Raw genomic sequence first — 19,172 nt, forward strand, 5'->3', positions numbered from 1 at the left:
CTACATTGGGGCACTCTATGCAAAAAATGTAAACTTTGTTAAAAACAAAAAACCTTACCACATAGTGGTACTGATCACACAAATCAAGCTTGTATATAGACACTTGCCTGGTTGTCTGTGACAAATAAGAATCTGCCAAGGTGACCAGGCAACTCACAAAATATTTCCCCTCTCTCTTTTTTGTCCTGTCTCTTTTAGGCTACAAGTAATTCACATAGGGAGGGTAGGTGGGCAGGCAAGCATACATTTTTATGAGCTAGTAACTTATTTGTAAAAGACTGGCATCAAGTGTTTTCAAGCCAGCATTAGCTGCCATGATACAAGATGTCACTGTAGAACACAAATAACAAGGGAGTGTATAAACAGGCTTTTCAAGAAGTGATAACACAAGTCCCTGTAGATGCAGTCATTGAGTTGCATTTCAGAGGTTAGGACTGCCTCATTTAAAAGAAAGCACCAGTGTCAGCTTCTGAGCAGCCCCAGAGGAAGTCTCATGTGGGTAAACACTCAGAGCTTGAAATCAACAGTCTAGCTAAGTTACTGTTCAAACACATCCTGGTGTCTAATGCTTGTTCAGTAGAGTGTCTGTTTCATCCTTGATCGTTATGCTAAAAGCTTACATGTGGTGGGAAACAGAGGTGGTTCTTGTGGATTGTACCAGCTGCCACTACATGTGAGAAGTAATGTGTGGCAATCAATTGTTCACAGGATACACCCAACTTCTATTTTCCTTCCAGCTTTTTTTTTTTTGAGATGGAAGAATCCTGAAATTTGGCTGCACCATGAATGCATTGATATGCACCTAAAGATGAGTGTCAGTTATCTTTTTTTATATGTAGTGAGCACATGTCATTCCAAGACCAAACTTACAACATGTACAGTGTGGTTGTCGACATCTGAACTGGTAATCCTGTTACAAAAACAGCCTCAGTTACTAAGTGAAGGCTTGCACACCTCCCCATAGTTCTATACAGTTAGTGACAAGAGATATGAATTTCTCTTCCATCCTATTACTCATATTTAAATGATTAAAAAGAGTTATGTTACATCTGTTTTACATGAAAGTACAATAACTAAGCAATTATTACTTGGCATTTGTATTATGCAGCAGCTTCCTGATTTCTACTGAACAACACAATAGATGGCAAACTGTTCACGTAGAGGGAGAGCAGTGACCATAAAGAGAATTATAAAATAAGAAACCAACCTTATGAACAGTGTGTAGACAATTCTTTTACCAAAGTGCAACATTTCATGGAGTGAAAAGTGTTCTCTCAAATGCACTGGACAAAGAGCCCCAACGTCTAGTAATTCCCCCTCTCAAATATTGTTTGCCTTAGACATGAAGACAAAATGAGCAGGCAAAAGGAAAATAACTGTTAGAGCCCTTAACAGATTAATCTTCCATCAATTGTCAATGAGGTAAGGCCCCTTTGAAGACTATTCTCTGAGTCATCAGTCAACAGAACTAGAGAATATGCTACATGCTTTATACAGAGGTAAGTATGACTGAAAGCCATTGACTTCATCAGAACAGCTTAGCAGTTGACTTAAGGAAATAATAATAATGACATACACCCCAAACATTAGGAGAAATAATGAATGTTCACAGCTCATATGCTTCTGTATTATTATTTTTTTTAAAAGGGAAGCGTTTGCATGGATTTTTCCATACTGATGTGGCTTTGTATTAAGTCTTTTATCTCCTGCCATCAGAATATTGTTCACTGAGGCTGAAAGCTGTAGAGGAAAAACAAGGTTTTCCTCCCCCTTATGTAGCAAGTGGCCAGATTAATGCTGTGTTTAGCATAATACACTTTTGACAGCTCTTGGAGAGTTATTGTCCAATACACCCTGCTTCAGAGATACACACCCTGTACCTTTCCAGTGAAAATCTTTTGTGTTTGCAGCATCATGGCTCTCCGTGCCATTTGCTCTTCCTTCAGAGGCAAGTGTAAACAGCGATAAGGACTCTGTTCTGGTACAGCCAAGAAGAAGCCACCTCCTGGCCTTTTGCTGTTCGAGAGTAGCTAGAAAACATCATTGTGCGTGCAGTAAAAATACACCTCTGAATCCAGTGAACCACAAATAGTCCAAAATGCACACAAAAATAAAGGATAAAATCTCATAAATCCCAAATAGGCATCTTTGGAATCAGTAGTGCAAAGTAGTTTTGCTGATTTTTGTTTGTTTGTTTGTTTGTTTGTTTGTCCTACTGCAATTATAGATCTTTAGCTTCAAGTCTTTCCTAAGATAGTTGTCCTGCAAAGGAGAAACGTGAGAATAGGTAAAAGAGCAAGAAAGTTAGTGTGACATAGAGTAATTCAGAATAGCCATGTTTTCTATTCTGAACTGGATAGATGACTGGCTATGTCAAATGCCCAAGGGAAGTAACAGGAGCAAAGGAGAAACTCAAATGGTGTAGTCCTTACCTCAGGAGAACCTCCGAAATACCTACACTGCTGGGGCACATATTAAACAAGATGCTTTGCTGACCAAGCAATAAAGGAAACTATCACTCTCCATGTTACCACTTTTCTTACTCATATTTTGATATAACAAATGTTTCTAAGACACAAAGACATGCATCTTCCAGCTATTTCTGCCCATTTATTGTGAGGACACATTTAGGAAAGATAAGTGGCCACAAACAGCATTTTCAGTCTTAAAATTTGTCCTACTCTAGCAGTAAAAAGAAACTAAATAGTCAAGTTTTCTGTATTTATGCTTTCTAACGAAGTCATATTATGAGCATTGCTATGCACTTTTTAAAAAAGGTAATAGTCCTGACCCTTTAATCTAATTCAGCTTGTTCATTCTAGAATCAGTATGTCACAGCAGAGTGGCTCCCATTTAACTAAGGCATCCTCTAAAAGCTAGGCTTCATGTGATGTGCCCTTTTATTCTATTGTCAGGAATGGAAACTAGCACAGCTATCTCTATGGTATAAGCAACACCAGCAACTCCAGCAGCATAATGCAACATAATCACTGGTAACAATTGAGTGGAAGAGAATACCTAAGGGTTCTCAAGTGTTGGAGACTTAGTTCAAAGGTCAATCTGAACCCAAGCAGCCATGACTGTGTTCTGGCCATTAGTGTACTTTTAGGCAAAAGTAAGTATCTTATGGTATTACTGCCTTTGAGCCAAGCTACACACACAAGTGCGTGTCACAGTAGTATGCCCTCCTTGCTCCACTTCTCCAGTATCAGTTGCCTCTTCCCAAAAGGGTTCTCCCATTGAAAGGAATCAATTACATGTGCGTATGTGTATGTGTTCACAGAAACAGAATTGTACAGTTGGAAGGGACCTCGAAGGTCATCTAGTCCAACCCCCTGCAATGCAGAAATCTTTTGCCTAACTTGGGGCTTGAACCCACAAGCCTGAGATTAAAGAGCCTCATCTTCTACTAGCTGAGCTATGTGTGCAAACTCCAGTAGCCGCCCTCTCTATGCCCATGTCTACCTATTTCCACTTCAGAAGATCATGACCCACCATAAATGAAATAATACCTCAAGGTTTTCCACCTCTCTTTTTCAGTTTGGTTTTCCGGACTTTCACTTTCATAGGAAGCCAGGTACAAACCTAAAAAAAAAGGAAGTTTTAAAAGGCAACATTCCTTATTGAGACGATCAGTAGCCCACAAGGTAGCATTCTAATCAAACAAGGAGGTTTATGTTTCTTAGGTACGCTGACACTCATCTGCACACTTAGTGGGACTCACATCTGAGTAAGCATGCACAGGATCAAGCAACACATGCTCAAAGTGCTTAAATACCTGTAACTACGGTTTAAATTTAATTGGTGATTGAGGCCAGCATGAATGGAGATACAGATGTGCATCTGGATCTTCATCCCCATACCTATTCAAATGTTAATTGACTGAATTGGCCACAAACAGCTTCTACTAAAGAGGAAAAGATGTGCATCTTCATTCAGACCAACCACTTGTTAGTGCAACCGGTACTGGACCATATTAGTGTATGTATCATCATGGGTGATACATATAATGTGTAAAAGGTTCTTCTACAACAGGACTGGGGAACTCCAGGTGGTGCAGGACTACAACTCCCAACATCCCTGACCACTGGCCATGCTCACTGGTGCTGATGGGATTTGGGGTCCAACACTATCTAGAAGGTCGCAGCTCTGCTTAAATGAGAAGTAGCATCAACTAAGAGAAATAGTGTGCAAAGCAATCCTAGTAGGGCAGGGTCTGGCTAAAAGTAGCAGCCGAGAGTCTGACATGGAACACAGGAGGAACCAGTCTGGTTAGGAGAGTCAGCTCGGGCTGTGGAGGCTCTAGCCAAGAGCCCCTGGAACTTGTAGATTAAATCTGGGCTGCCTGGTTTATTCCTAGACTCTCTGGCAGCCTCAGAAGTCTTACCAGACCTGCTTTCTCCTTACCAACCTGTGGGCTTCACCTTCCTGGAATCAATACTTAAACAAGTTAGTGTTCCTGGCTTGGACTCTAATAGCAGATCTTCTGAAATGCCTTTGGCTGTTCCAGAAGACTCTGAGCACTGCCAGAGTTACGCTCTTCTTGTTTCCTTTTTATAGAGCTCACTATAATTATTATATAGATATATGTTAGCTTGGGCAGCTGTTGCTTGTGCAGCTTGGACATAATTTTTCCTTGCTACATTCTAAATTCATGTGTGGCCAGTGAAGTCTCAGCTGTCCTGTTTGATTAATGTGGATGAGTTTTAAAGACTGCTCTTTAAAAATCAAAAAGTTCAGAAGCAATCTAAAAGTCAGTGAAGCCTATGGGCATGTCTAGGCAAAGCTAGCAAATTCAGCCCTTATCTCCGATGCTGATGATAATGGGATACGACTGATTTAACCCATTAGGAGACGGCAGAGAGCAACATGATAGATTGGATGGGTAGGAAGAGAAGTCAGACAAAAACTCATTTGCAAATGGGTATGATTAATTGCATGATGAAAGAACTGAATTGAAAGGGTTCTCCCCCTTTAAGCACATATTAAGAGGTAACTAGATCTCTGCTGTGAGCTGAGCTCTGCTTTCCCTGCCTACAGCCATCACAAACTCAGAGAGAGATAGACTGGTTGACTTATAGGGAACAGTAACTCTGTCTTTGAATGCTTTCAGCAATGACATTCAGAACTGCCCCTCATAGTATGACTGTCAGGCCTGTTTCTCTGTGAGCACTGCATGCAGATGATTTGCAACGAGCAAGATGCCTTGTCAAAAAGTTATGGAAACAATAAAGGCCCAGATAATCATTCTTATATTGTAGACAATGGATCTGTGCAATGACACATTTTGAAAATCATATTTTATCATGAACTATGGAACAATGCTAGTACTGAACCACTATAGAATTTGTCAAAAAAGGAATTTCTTACCATCTTCAGTAAAGATGGGCGCAGTATGTAAATAGTGGATTATGTTATCATCTCGCTCAAATGGACATTCTACTTGTTTCCATGTTATAAATTCACCTACTTGCTTAGCCAGTTCCAGGAATTTCTGTAAGGATTGGGGAAGAAAAAGTATTGTCTAGGTAAACGGAATTTGTGTGTCAGTAAAATTATTTCTGTGGTTATAACATTCCTCAAAAATGTTAGCTGCTTAATGTGTCTGGTACATTATTTTTAAAAGGTAGGAGCAAGTGGCTTGTTTGTCCAGTACAGCTTTCCTTATGTTTCTGTAACACATGAAAGGAAATGATGGTGCTTTGGTAACTGCATATGAAAGGCAGTATAGAAATATTTTAAAGAAAAGAGTTATGCAGTTGTAATAAAATCTGCATATCTCAGGTAAACAATGCACATGTCTCACACAATACACAGGCTACTCTTTTCTTCTGCTGCTATTAAACTGTGTTTTAAATAACATGCATTTCATGCAACACTTGGAATATAAAATTACAACAGTTTTGGTGGAACTGAATATGAACCAGAAGTTTAATCCCACCAACTGCTCTACCTTTTAAAACATGTAAAACAAAAAAATTAAAATCTCTGAAGGGGGAGATAACTTTTGAGTAGTTGGGGGGGGGGTTCAGCATGAAAGGGAGTTGGGGAACCCCCCCCCCCGGTGTGTGCATGGTGTTTCTGCATATGAGCTTTTAGATCATGCCATCTGAAATTGAAAACTCTTAAGTAAAAATGTTTAAAGGATTTATATGAAAAAGTCTGCTGGGAATTGTTTGACTTTGGGATAATCAAGGTAATAATTTTTTGTTCACGTATGGTTTTTGTTGCACTCTGGAATGTAAGCACAAGGGCTCAAAGAACCTATCAACCACTTGCTTGACAAAGATGTTTGCTGCACTTACTTCAAAGTTGACATGTCCATTTGGAAGGCGGTTGGCGCATCCTTCATTCAAAAAGTAAATGTCTTTGATCAGTAGGCTGAAGAACGGGATCACAATCTGTGAAAAGAATGACATGACTATTATCTTTCGCAGTTCTGTTCTTTATGCATGAAAGAACTGTTCATTCACAAGAAGAAAAGAGAGATTAACTTTTCAGTGTACAGTATTACTCTAATGACGAAATACTAATACTAGTGAGGCCTAGAGGAGATTCAAGAGATAACAACCCACAAAATAGCTGTCATGCTGAAGAGATTTTCTATGTGAATTGGCAAAACACAATCTATCTAAGCTTTGTGGAATTAAGGTTTCAGTTTATTACGTATTAATATTTCAGTAACATTGATATTTAACATCATTTTGTTAACATTAACATTTTATTAAGCAAGGTGATTAACTTTCACCAGTGTACAGACAGTAAAGAGGCAAAGAGCACAATGAAGCATAAGCCCTTGATTAAGTGAGCATTAACAATTAAATCCCAATCAAGCCAACATATGGAAAAGTAGATGCTCATAACTTAACATGACAAAGGCTCTGATTTAAACAATTTTCACAGGAGGGAACGAAAGATATGCCGTGAAGTCGGTACCTATCTGCTGGATGTTTCACACTAAGTTTGATCCTCACCTGGTGTAAATTTCAAAAGTATCAAATGAAGCAACATGGATTTACATTGGGTATCTATCTTGTCTTATGCCATGTTTGGTATATACCAAAATATACCATATTTATTTTTTATTCAGATTCGGAACTGTGCTTAACTTACCAAGTCTGGGGACTATGTGGTTTTCACTATATGGTTTTATGTACTTTTGTTTTAAACTGCTTTGATTTTTTTACAGTGAAATAGTGGTCTATAAATACTTTTATATATGCGAATAATACTTGAGTAATACAAACTTAAAACATTAACATAGCTCAATCATAATCTGTGAAATGCCTGGAAAAAGAGGGAAGGTTTAATTTAGGCACCCAAAAGATGTCAGTATCCATGCCAGGCGGACTTCACTTGAGAAAGTATTCCATGGCATTCTATTCAGATATATAAACACGGACATGACTGAACAGCAACAACAGCACTACATATTCCTCTGCCACTGCCCTTATACTTGACTCTCTTTTTGGGTTTCCCACTGTAGACAGTTTTCTCTCAGATGCTTTATCAGCCAAGGATAGGGCAAAGGTAGATAAGCAAGTCTGCTAGGTTATTCTGCAGAGCAACAATGGTCTATTCATTTCACTATAACTTGACCTGGAGTGTAGCTCGCAAGGGTCTTATAAGGGCAGCTCCTCTTCACTCATAAAACACTGTGCCAGGCTCCCTGAAGAAGATTTAAACTCACCTAGCTAGTGAATTCCTGTCTCTCCTACAGGAGCTATAGTTTCTATTAAAGTGAGAATGAATAAGTCAGCTGGGCATATCTTTCAAATATATCCCCAGGTCCTTCGGTAAATGAACTGAACTGTAACTTAAGTACGCACTAGAGTACTATAGCCTTGAGGAAAAGTAAGACTCTGGAAAAGTGTAGCAGTAAAGTAGTCATTTGGTTTGGCAACCAATGTCCTCAAGTTATTTATGGTACTGGTGTGCCTGAGCAGTATGTGCATCAAAAAAAGAAAGCAATTGGGAATCCCAAGAGGGAGTTTGCCCTTGCTGAAGCCAAAATATTCAAGAAACTAAAGTAAGTGTATGTTAAAAGGATAATGTAGCTGCTCCTCTCCTGTCACTCTCCCCTATCAAAAGCCAATCTTCATATTGAAAAATTAGCCCTAATGTGGTTCCACTAGTAAGTGAATTGTAACAGGATATAATTATCAGTGCTTCCACAAATTAGGATAATTTGCATACGGTAATTTGCAACAGATAATGTTCTGATGCCCTAGAGAATAGCCTAACTTAGCATGTTTACTTTGCTTGTATTTAGTAAACAAAGCTAGCCTGATTTCTTATTTGCAATTGGCAGCCATTCATTGTTACTAATGACCTTAAGACACAGAAAATTACAGAAAAACAGAGCACTCTGGGGAAAATTCATATCCACATCACTGATGATAATAGGGTCTAAAGTGGCGGTGAATGACTGACTGAAAAAGATCTTGAGGTCATAGTGGATAGATTGTTGAAAATGTTAACCCAGTTTGTGGCTGGCAGCTGTGAAAAAGGTAAATGCCATGTTAGGGATCATTAGGAAATGGATTGAAGCAAAATCTGCTAATATCATAATGTCATCATGCGCTGCAACCATACTTGGAATACTGTGAGTGGTTCTGATTGCCACACATCAACAAGAATGCTGCATTTAACACATTTGCTTTTCATGTGATTTATCTGTATTTGTTGTAAGTTGGATTTCTGATATGTATTTTAACCTATTTCGTATTTTCTGGTGTGTTTGTGTGTATGCGTGTGTAGATGGAAGGTGTGTGAGAGATCATTTTGACGCAGTTGAAATTAGTGCACTGTCACAGGCTGGGCCAAGGATTGATGAAAGAGTCATCATTAGGCAAATAATGAGAAGAGCACATAAAGTATCCTCAAGCTCTGACCCTCCTATGAACTGCTACATGAAATGGGTTGGTGCAACTATGCTAGATATACTGTCAGGGGCATTACGGGGTGGGAGGGCGGCCCACCCCAGGTGCCATTCCAAAGGGGGGGTGCGCCAAGATGTTGACCCCCAATTGGCGGCACCCCCCGGGGCACACACCGCTCACCGTGTCCCCCCAGGACGCATGCCCCCCTGGGCACGCGCCACTCCCCCTTGGGACGAGCACCGCTTTGGGTACTGGAGCAGTTTGCTTTGCCTCTGTATACTATTGCTCTTAATCTTTATAGCCATACATGGCTTAGGCCCGAAATACCTGTTAAGGGTGCCTTCTCTCACATCAGTCAGCCTGTCCACTGAGACAGCCACCTGAGACATTTCTGCACTACACAATCTGAAGTGTAAAAGGTAAAGGTAAAGGCACCCCTGACCGTTAGGTCCAGTCGTGTATGACTTGGGGGTTGCGGAGCATCTTGCTTTACTGGCTGAGGGAGCCGGCGTTTGTCTGTAGACAGCTTCCGGGTCATGTGGCCAGCATGACTAAACCGCTTCTGGCGAACCAGAGCAGCACACGGAAATGCCGTTTACCTTGCTGCTGGAGTGGTACCTATTTATCTACTTGCACTTGACATGCTTTCGAACTGATAGGTGGGCAGGAGCTGGGACCGGACAACAGGAGCTCACCCCGTTGCGGGGATTCGAACCACCGACCTTCTGATTGGCAAGCCCTAGGCTCTATGGTTTAGACCACAGCGCCACCCACGTCCCTTACAATCTGAAGTGTAATTGCTGGCAACTACACAGAGAGAGCTTCCTCACCTTTGCAATCCCCTCAGGGGGCCTGCCTGGTGCCCTCATTAGGTAAAAAAGTAAAGGTAAAGGACCCCTGGACAGTTAAGTCCAGTCAAAGACAACTATGGGATTCGGCACTCATCTTGCTTCAGGCCGAGGGAGCCAGACCCCAACTGCAGAGTGATGCCAGTATTACTGAGCTGGTGCACAGCTTCTTTCACCCAACAAAATAGAGCCTTCCAGGGGTGGGGGTTGAGCTGTCCTGGGATCTGCTGGATCCTGAGCCAGACCTGCAGCCATCACATGAAGGCATGGGGGGTGCAGGTTGGTACAGTGATCTGCCTGACCCCCCCACCTTTTGGCCCAGCTGCCAACTTTGGCAAGGCAGTAAAAAAAAAAAAAAGCCCTGCTGAGCTGAGAGGTGTGCATAGAGGTAAAGATTGCTCCCCAACCCTATTTATTATATTGTAGTTTTCTTTATTATTTCTAAATTCAAACCTGCTCTTCAGTGAATATTTCAATCCCGGTGTGGGGTGGGGAATATTATTATTAATAGTAATAAAGATAATATATGTAAAAAATAATATATGGAAATCACAGAATCCATAAAAACAAGTCCAATAAATCACATGAACTAATTAACAATCCCATGATTTAAAAAAACCTACACTAAGGGCAACAATTAGAATTCCCCACTCACTCCCACTCTGTCTGTCATACAAAGAGGGCCCCACTATTTCTAAATTTCACGTCATTCTCTTCTTTTTTACTATTACTGTATTTTTTTGTACTTTTCCTTTTTCTTGAGTGTCTTGGAAGTGTAAATACATATTAAAGGGGCAGGATATAAATTATGTAAATAAACAATGAATGACTTAACTATAAACAAATTTTAAAAAATCAAACATAAAGAGTTGTGGAATGTACCCCAGCTTTCAAAAGTAGAAAGCATCAATTCACAATGTAAGAATGTCATTTTGGCTTCTCTGTTCAGATCCTATTCTTCTGCATGGCCCTAAATTAAATTCTCCACACAGTTACTTTCTGATAACAGTCCATTGGAATGCATGACACATTGAATGTGTAGTCTACTGTGAGCAGCAGTCACTGTGTCTGCTTCAATGTGCTGAGAATTTGCAAGTCAAATCAGATAGTCAATTAAGGTCTTAAGATATTCATCTCCTGCACTTGCCTGGAAAAAAATCCACTCCATGATGTAATATACACTTCCATTCAAATAACGAATCCTCTGTATGCGTGTGGGTATGCACCCTTTCAACAGCAACTCACAACTCAAAGCTGTGTTTTTTAACTTTCAAAAAATATATTCAATCTCTACCTGATTTAATTAATTTAACCTCTGTCTTTCCCCCCATTTCTATTCAAGCATTAAGAAAACTAAGCCCAAAGTGTCAGATTATATTATATACCGGTACTTCAAAAGAAGGAGGGAGGGCTTGGATATATAACCAGCAGTGGACAATATTTATCTTTAAATTAATAGCAATCACATTTCATTTCATTTGACCCAGGGTGAGTAAAAATATTATATATTTTTTTAAAAAATGAAGAAATGACATTAAGGCTTGGAGAGCAGAATTATAGCTATAGTGGCTGTGGGACTTGAAAACACCAAACCATGGTGAGGTGCTGGATTTGATGCATAAACACCTTCTTGGCAACTATCACTTTATGCATTCAGTTAAAGGAGGATGTAGTCTTTATCCCTTGCGTTTCCATCTGACTATTAACCTTCTGCTGCCCTTGGTTTTAAAGAGAAACTTTCCCATGTAACCAGCATGAATGACTTCCACAGGAAATGAGATAAGTAATAGAGAAACAGGCTTGCATGGCTATACCTTAGAGACAGGCTGCATAAGCATCTTAAAAGTATCAGCTTCTCATTCAAGCATGAATGTGGCTGTCTCCTATTCATTCCCTTATTATATATATCCTTCCTTATTATACCTCTTATCATCTCCCTATGGATCTATTTGTTCAGACTAGGGCAAAAGATTCCCCAGTGGTGTGGGCTCTTCCCCACCTCGCTACTTGCAGCTGAGGCAATCAGGGAGCCTATATAATTGCAGAATCTTCATTTCAAAGGACCTGCACCACATTGTCTTGCCTCTGCTCCAGAGGGCTGGGGAACCCTCCAGTGGGGGAATGAGGAATCACTGAGTATTTCTTCCCTCCCTGCTCTACTGATAGAAGACACTGACAGCTGAGCAACAGTTGGATGCAACCTTCAGACTATCACAGTATTTTGCCTCTCATGCAGGGATGCTGAAAAGACTATAAAACCAGCCAGTATGGGCTGTGAAAAGAGACAGTTCCAGGGCAGCATGGTGATCTGGAGCAGGTGAAGGAGACACAGGCTGAGTTGCTGCTTGGTCATGGACCTCATTGCGTGACCTCGTCCCGTCAATTATCTCTCAGCCTAACCTACCTTTGTTGTTGTAAGGATAATATTGGTGTAGAAGCATTTTTACAGTCATACCTTGAGTTACAGACGCTTCAGGTTGCGTTTTTTCGGGTTACGGACCTGCTGAAACCCAGAAGTACCAGAACGGGTTACTTCTGGGCTCGCACATGTGCAGAAGTGCCGAATCGCAACCCGCGCGTGTGCAGATGCGCACAGATCACGTTCGCAACCCGAGCGTCCACTGTATTGTGCTGAGCTTCTTGGCAGAAAAATAAGATGATGATGATAATAATAATACCTTTTCCCTGTTGCTGTGTGCTGTTAGGGACCGATGTGCAGCTCCCCGCAATGCAGTTCTGTAGTTATAAAAATTACCTGTAGGGTCCATTTGATGCTAGAGAGGAAGAAAACATTGGAAGATCAAAAGATATTTTGAATTGCCTTTGCAGTGCAAAGGTGATGTGGTAAGCAATACAGGTGAACTGGAGACAAAACTACTCAACACCTCCTTTTCAGGTCAATTTCTATTCATTTATTTTCATCTAGTTTCTTAAGAGTGACCAGTCCGTAACATTTTTGTCATGATAAAAACCCTTCAGTCCTCTAAGAGTGCTTCTAAAGATGCTTCCATATGATGATTTTTGTTGTTGTTGTTAGTGGCCACTACTTATATTGTTGTTGTTAGGCACAGACAAACACACAGAGCACACATGGTTCACCCTAATGGCAGAATATTAAACGGCAACTGCCACTCCTCGATTAATCTGTTTCCAGAGTGCAGAGCGATGCCAGGATTGTACTGTGGTGCGACCATGTAATTACACCAAACACTTACGCATGTGTGTGTGTGTGTGTGTGTGAACATGCACATACATCTACAAATGAGACAGGCCTGCTTCAACTTTGTATGCTGGACAAACTGGCAGTCCACTTGGTTTTTCAAGAGAGAGTCCACTTGTACCAAGACAAGCAAAGGTGTGTGGCAAGAAGGACTGACTGAAGCAGTAACAACAGTTGTATAGTATGTAGAACTTGTTAACTGAATTAAGAAACACAGGTATACCTGAGGGTTGCTCCTTAAAATGATCTTCTGAAAGTACCCTAAAGAGGAAATGGCTTGCCTAACTTACATTATCATAGGAACCTCAGCAGTGAGCCTCACAATTGATTCCAAGCAAATACAGACATTTCCCAAATTACCACGGGATAGTCTGATGTGCAATTTTCCCTGCTGACAGATTTCAGGCACTGATTGCCCATAACTTAGTAACTGTTTGATATATTCTCTGGTTTTAATGCCCGTCAGTCCTAGCATGAGGGTTGCTAGTTAAGTCAAGATAACACCAGAACTCAGTATAGCTCTTAACCATGGCCTGAACTAAATAGACAAGACTGGGGAAAAAATACATTTGCACCCATTTGTGGTCTGGACTTTATTCCTGATATTTCTGCTTTTTACTTCTTTTCCATCTTTAATTTAATGTGATATGCAAAGCCCATCATATCATTTGGCCCTTGCCTAGCAATATCCAGTTTAAATAAATGCATGAATAGCAAATACGTAATTCTGAACATTTTACCTCAAGAATAAAAAATTTGGCTGTTTTCACTTTTGACCAAGTCTTCTTTAACCTGGAGACTGGACTCATGTTCATACCAGCTGGAGGAAAATAAGAGGAAAAAGAACAAAGGAGGACTTTATTGTTGTGGTTGCTGCTATTGTTGTTGCTGTTACGGTTATTGTTATTGTTACTATTATTACAATTTATTATCCACTCTTCACCCTAAGTTCCCAGGGCAGGTTACAACAATTAGGAAAGGGAATCTACTTTACATATCCCTAATATCATTCAGAAATGACAATAACACACTTACATATGATTGCCATCAGCGAGTTAAAATTCCCGATGTTAAAGCACTCACGAGCAACATCAATGAAAAACTCAATGACTTGTGCTCTCTGCTTCTTTTTTGCAGGCTGCAAATAAACAGACAGATAAAACAGCTATGGAAGACAAGTGTAAAAAAACCCTGGGAGATGTCAGAACACTGTGCCAGACAGAGATGCCCTATTCTACAGTTCAATTGATTTCAAAACAGCTACAAAATCCCATTCAAGCTGTTTGATTAATGGCACTCATTGCTGGCAACTTGCAAAATCAAAGATCCTACCAGGGAGAGTGACCAAAGTCTATTATACCTTTAAAAATGTCTTCAAGCAATGACCCAACATTGACACATAAACTGTACTCTAAAGACTATTAATTCCACTGATAGTCTGTCCAACTAGCTATCAATAAAATGTCAATTACTGTAACTTTTTCTGGGCTTGGCGCCAATCAGTGCAATTTTTTCTGGACTTGGTCTTAAGAGGAGAGAAAAGACATTAATCTTGAAATTAGTAGATTTCTGGAGAATTTTCTTTTGTGTTTCTTGTATCTCACAATACTCCCATCCAGTGCCGGATTTACATACGGGCTGCATGGGATACAGCCCTTGTAATCTAAGGGGGCCCTCAGTTTTTTGCTTTTAATAAAATGAAACAAAAGGAATCATGGGAACTGTAGCTTGTTAAGAGTGCTGGGAACTGTTGCTCTGTGAGAGGTAAACCACAGTCCCCAGTATACCTTGGCAGAGGTCATGTGCTTTAAACGTGTGGTGTGTATGCAGCCATATCTGAGAATGTTTGGGATAACTATTCTCTTGCCAAGACCTATCTGCCTAAAGATGTCATGTGCATGTGTATAGGAGGGAGAGAACACAGGTGTTCCTGCTCACCTCAACTCTAGTCCACTCACTGGTACTATGTGCCCCTTGACCATTTACCCCAGAGAAAATATGGCCCTTGACATAGAAGTTGCCCACTCTACTTCTAGAACATACGGAAGTGCTCATTGTTTGTGACATAATACTGGTAATTTTGTTAGGTAATTTTCACTATATCCAGATTGATGTTTGCTCCAATTTAATACTAAAGTTTGGGTTTTCCCTGGGAGAGGAGCAGAGCAAGAGGAAAACTGTTCATACACAGTCCACTTATGAGACACAACTGTCTAAAATTCTACAGCAAAATTACTGCTCTATCACTGTATCAATAGCCTATTTCACCATTTATATACCGCAGTGTTTCTGTGAAAAGTGTAAAAACCCAAAGTACATTCTGTGATTAGTCCAAAAAATATTTATCCTCCACTGTTGTGAGTAAATATTCTCGAAGTTCCACAATCAGACAAATGGTATTCAACTTACCATGCAGATTTCTGTTGCTACAAGATAGCAGAGTCTATTGAACCATTTGACATAGGCCTCAAGGTTGCTAGTTTTTTTCTGTTCACTGAAACAAGGCTGAAAAACAAAGACCTGACATGACATAAACTAGCTTCTGCTGTGCTTTAATATATATAATAAGATATATAATATGACAGTAACTGTAGAGTGTTGTTCTATGATCAATAGCATACATTTCTATCATCAACAGCATTCAAAAGCATGTGGACATATACCTATAAACACACACACACACACACACACACACACACACACAAATGGACAGTGCATGTGGGACTGAGCTTTAGATGTCAGTGGGTGGGTAGTGGCAGATGTGTTGGGCTTAACAGAATGCAAAGCTTTCTACAAATCAAATCAGTGAATGATGAACAGTCCCACTTTGCCTACAGCAATTGCACACGAGGCAATTTATTCCAATTGGTGCTCCCTAGGATATTAACAGCCAGGATGTTGCTGTACGCAACAAGAATCTGGAGAAAATAAAATCAGACAAGGACGCCTTTCCATGTAATATGTATTAAGTTTATGCCTTTGACTCCCAAGAGTTCCTACAGTTTGGCAAATCCAATTGCCCGTGGTGTTGTCTTGCATGAAACAAAATTTCTGATTAAGTTGGGGGGAATCAACAGCAAAGCAAAATATGATAGAGTTACAGTACAGAATATTTTTTTGCCTAAAATATTATTTCCTTCACATGCTCTTGTCTTTGAGAAAATAATATCTTCACTACCCAATTCTTTATCGCTGACCTATTTCTGTATCATTGGTTGCTGTGAAACAAGTCACTCAGATAGCAAAATTCATCAGGAAATGTCGTTTTTGTGACGTGCTCTTTCGGCTGTGGTTACTAGGCAATTGCATGGGAGTGAGAAGGTTAGTTTGGTATCTGGATTCTTTTGATGATTTTAAATCACCTCCACCACCTTCTCCTTAGGATAATCTTCCAGAGATGGCTGATTATTCTGATTTTTTTGTAATATTTTTTGTTTGCAGCCACTAGAGGGTATCAAGAGATTTTTCTTTCTAATTGATTTCTATTTTAGAGCCTGAGGATAAGATGAGTAAATTTTGAGCTCCATGAGGACGAAGTTTTCTGCTGGTGAAAAGGGGCTCTCATGCATAGGGTAATCTGGGAAAGGGTGTTGCCTGGGATTTTGAGTGTTCGCAATGTTTGCATATATATCTGTATTGTAGAAATGTATCCTAAGGCTAAAGAAGATTAAAAGGGGGCATTGGGGAATCACACGAAACAGGAGGCACTTCTAAAATGTAAGCAGCCTGGAGCCCATTGCAGTATGATGTGATGCAAATTCAATAAATATAACTCTCGCTTCTCTGTCTCAGTGCATGGCAGCAGGAGGAAGTGCCTTGCTCATACTGAATTAATGGGGTTTGAAGCGGTGTGAATGGCCAGGAAAGGGATCTTGGGGGTCACAGAGGATAGCTTGTTGAAAATGTTAACTCAGCAAGCAGCAGCTGTGAAAAAGGCAAATTTCATGCTGGGGCTAATTAGGAATGGGAATTGAAATAAAACTGCCAATATCATAACTCTTGTTAGACAAATCTGTGATACAACTGCACTTGGAATGCAGTATATGGTTGCTGCACCTCAAAAAGGTTATTGTAGAGCTGGAAAAGGTCCAGGAAAGGGCAACCAAAATGATCAACTATGAAATATCGTACCACAATGGGCCATTGGCTGATCACAGTGGTGAAATGGGTAAGGTAAAATAAGCTGAGCTTGAATCCTGGCAAGACAGAGCCATTGTGGGTAAGTAGTTCCTGGGTCTGAGAAATTGGTCAGTTGGCTACCCTTATGGGGCTGCACTCCCCTTGTAGGAGCAGGGTCACACTTTGCTTCTGGATCTGTGGCTTGCTGTAATTCCGCCCCCCCTTTTGACTCTCTTGCGTATTCAGCAGGTACCGTATTTTTCGCCCTATAGGACGCACTTTCCCCCCTCCAAAAATGAAGGGAAAATGTGTGTGCGTCCTATGGGGCGAATGCAGGCTTTCGCTGAAGCCTGGAGAGCCCCACCGCCAGCCCCACAAGCTCGGGGGACAGCGGGGAGGCTGTCCCCCGACTTGGTTAGAAGGCTGGCGGAGGGAGAAGCCTGCTCCTCCCCGTCGCCAGCCCCGCAAACTCGGGGGACAGCGGGAGGCGCAGCGCACCTTTCCCGCTGTCCCCCGACTTGGTTAGAAGGCTGGCAGTGGGGAAAAGCCTGCTCCTCCCTGTCGCCAGTCCTGCAAACTCGGGGGACAGCGGGAGGCGCAGCGCGCCTTTCCCACTGTCCCCCGACTTGGTTAGAAGGCTGGCGGAGGGCTTCCCCCTCCTCCAACCCCGCAAGCTCCCAGAGCCATGCCAAAGCTGCACGCAGCTTCGGCATCGCTCTGGGTCCCGTTCTGGGGGCTGGGGGAGGGGGAAGCTTGGGCTTCCCCAGCCCCGCGCCTAGGGGGGGAATAATTTTTTCCCCTTTATTCCCCCCCCCAAAAAATCTAGGTGCGTCCTATGGGCCGGTGCGTCCTATAGGGCGAAAAATACAGTATGTCATGTAGCAGCACCTTATCATCTAATGAATGTAACCATTCATTAAATCTTAGGTAGATGAAGCTACCCATATTAGTATTTATTTTCTAGTTGACAAAATGGGTTTGAATTCTAGTTCCGCCACTTTCCCATTCATTCTCTGGAATTCACACACTGTTCTCTTCTGTCATCTCCATCTCATATTTTGTTACATTATCCTTAATTACTCCTTGCACTTTTCTCCCATTGCTATACTTGGATTCTTTTATATCCAAGTATATTTAATGCTACATGGCACGCAAAGCCTTTGGGCATCCATTAACATAGCACTCAACATCTCCACTCCTTGTTTTTTTAGTTCAATTTAGTCTCACTCTAGAAGTCTTTCGGTTTCAACCAACATAGACTCCTATGTCCTCATTTCATCATCTCAACTTTCCCCCCTTAATTTAATTTAGTAGCTTAGGTCAGTCACGGTCTTTGGACTGTGCATGCATGTGTGTGCATACATACACACAAAGATTAGCAAATAGATATGAAGTGTTTCATGCAAGGATGGTTGTGCTAGTGCAAAGCTGCAATTTGTGCCACACCGTGTGCTCACCCTACTTTGTGACAATAATGCACCCTATCACAAGATGACACAATTGGTACACAAAATGCTATGCAGGACTCTTTTGCCCAATGTGGGACTCGAACCCATAACCCATTAAGGGTCTCATGTTCTACCAACTGAGCTATCCCAGCCTTGTAGGGGGTTGAACTAGATGACCCTTGTGGTCCCTTCCAACTCTACAATTCTATGATTCTATGAATGCTCCATTGCTTGCTTTTTAAAATCTGATTCAGTTTTAGTCTAGACATGTTTCTGTTTCAACCAACATTTACTACTATGTCCTCATTTTATCATCTAATCTACAGGTTTTCTTGGTTATCACTTAGAGATGTGTATTGAACCTTTACATTCCCCAGCACAACTGGAGATCAGGTGAATGGCACCACTTCTTGCCTGTGCCCCCCACCTCGCCCAGTCCCATTTTCTGCCCCTATTCCTGTCTGCTGAACTGAGCAGCACTTGGGGATATGTATGCATCACAAGCAATTGTGGAGAGGGGAAGATGACAGGCCTACGGCAGGAAGGAAAGCAGCAAGGAAATTAAAGTTCTCTGAGTTGCAGTTTGGCGGTCAAAATAATCTACAGACTCAAAAGATTATTTGGAAGCCAATGAAAGAAAAAGGCAGTTTCCTCC

General features: G+C 41.1%; 1 protein-coding gene across 2 annotated transcripts in view; it reads right to left on the reverse strand.

Annotated features, from left to right (window-relative positions):
* Positions 1-1,220: 1,220 nt before the first annotated feature.
* Positions 1,221-19,172, reverse strand: part of RASGEF1C (RasGEF domain family member 1C) — an 82,032-nt gene continuing 64,080 nt past the window's right edge. The window contains exons 7-14 of one of the 2 annotated variants that reach the window (XM_053376937.1): positions 15,360-15,455; positions 13,986-14,088; positions 13,691-13,770; positions 12,409-12,504; positions 6,306-6,401; positions 5,371-5,494; positions 3,513-3,585; positions 1,221-2,262 (exon numbers count right to left, since the gene is read on the reverse strand). In XM_053376937.1, coding sequence (XP_053232912.1) covers positions 2,238-2,262; positions 3,513-3,585; positions 5,371-5,494; positions 6,306-6,401; positions 12,409-12,504; positions 13,691-13,770; positions 13,986-14,088; positions 15,360-15,455 — 693 coding nt within the window. In that variant the 3' untranslated portion in view covers positions 1,221-2,237. Of the gene's footprint in view, positions 2,263-3,469; positions 3,586-5,370; positions 5,495-6,305; positions 6,402-12,408; positions 12,505-13,690; positions 13,771-13,985; positions 14,089-15,359; positions 15,456-19,172 lie in introns of those variants that run through there. The other variant, XM_053376936.1, reaches the window with a different exon arrangement.

Source organism: Podarcis raffonei, chromosome 2 (genome assembly GCF_027172205.1).
Source record: "Podarcis raffonei isolate rPodRaf1 chromosome 2, rPodRaf1.pri, whole genome shotgun sequence".
Lineage (NCBI taxonomy): Eukaryota > Metazoa > Chordata > Lepidosauria > Squamata > Lacertidae > Podarcis > Podarcis raffonei.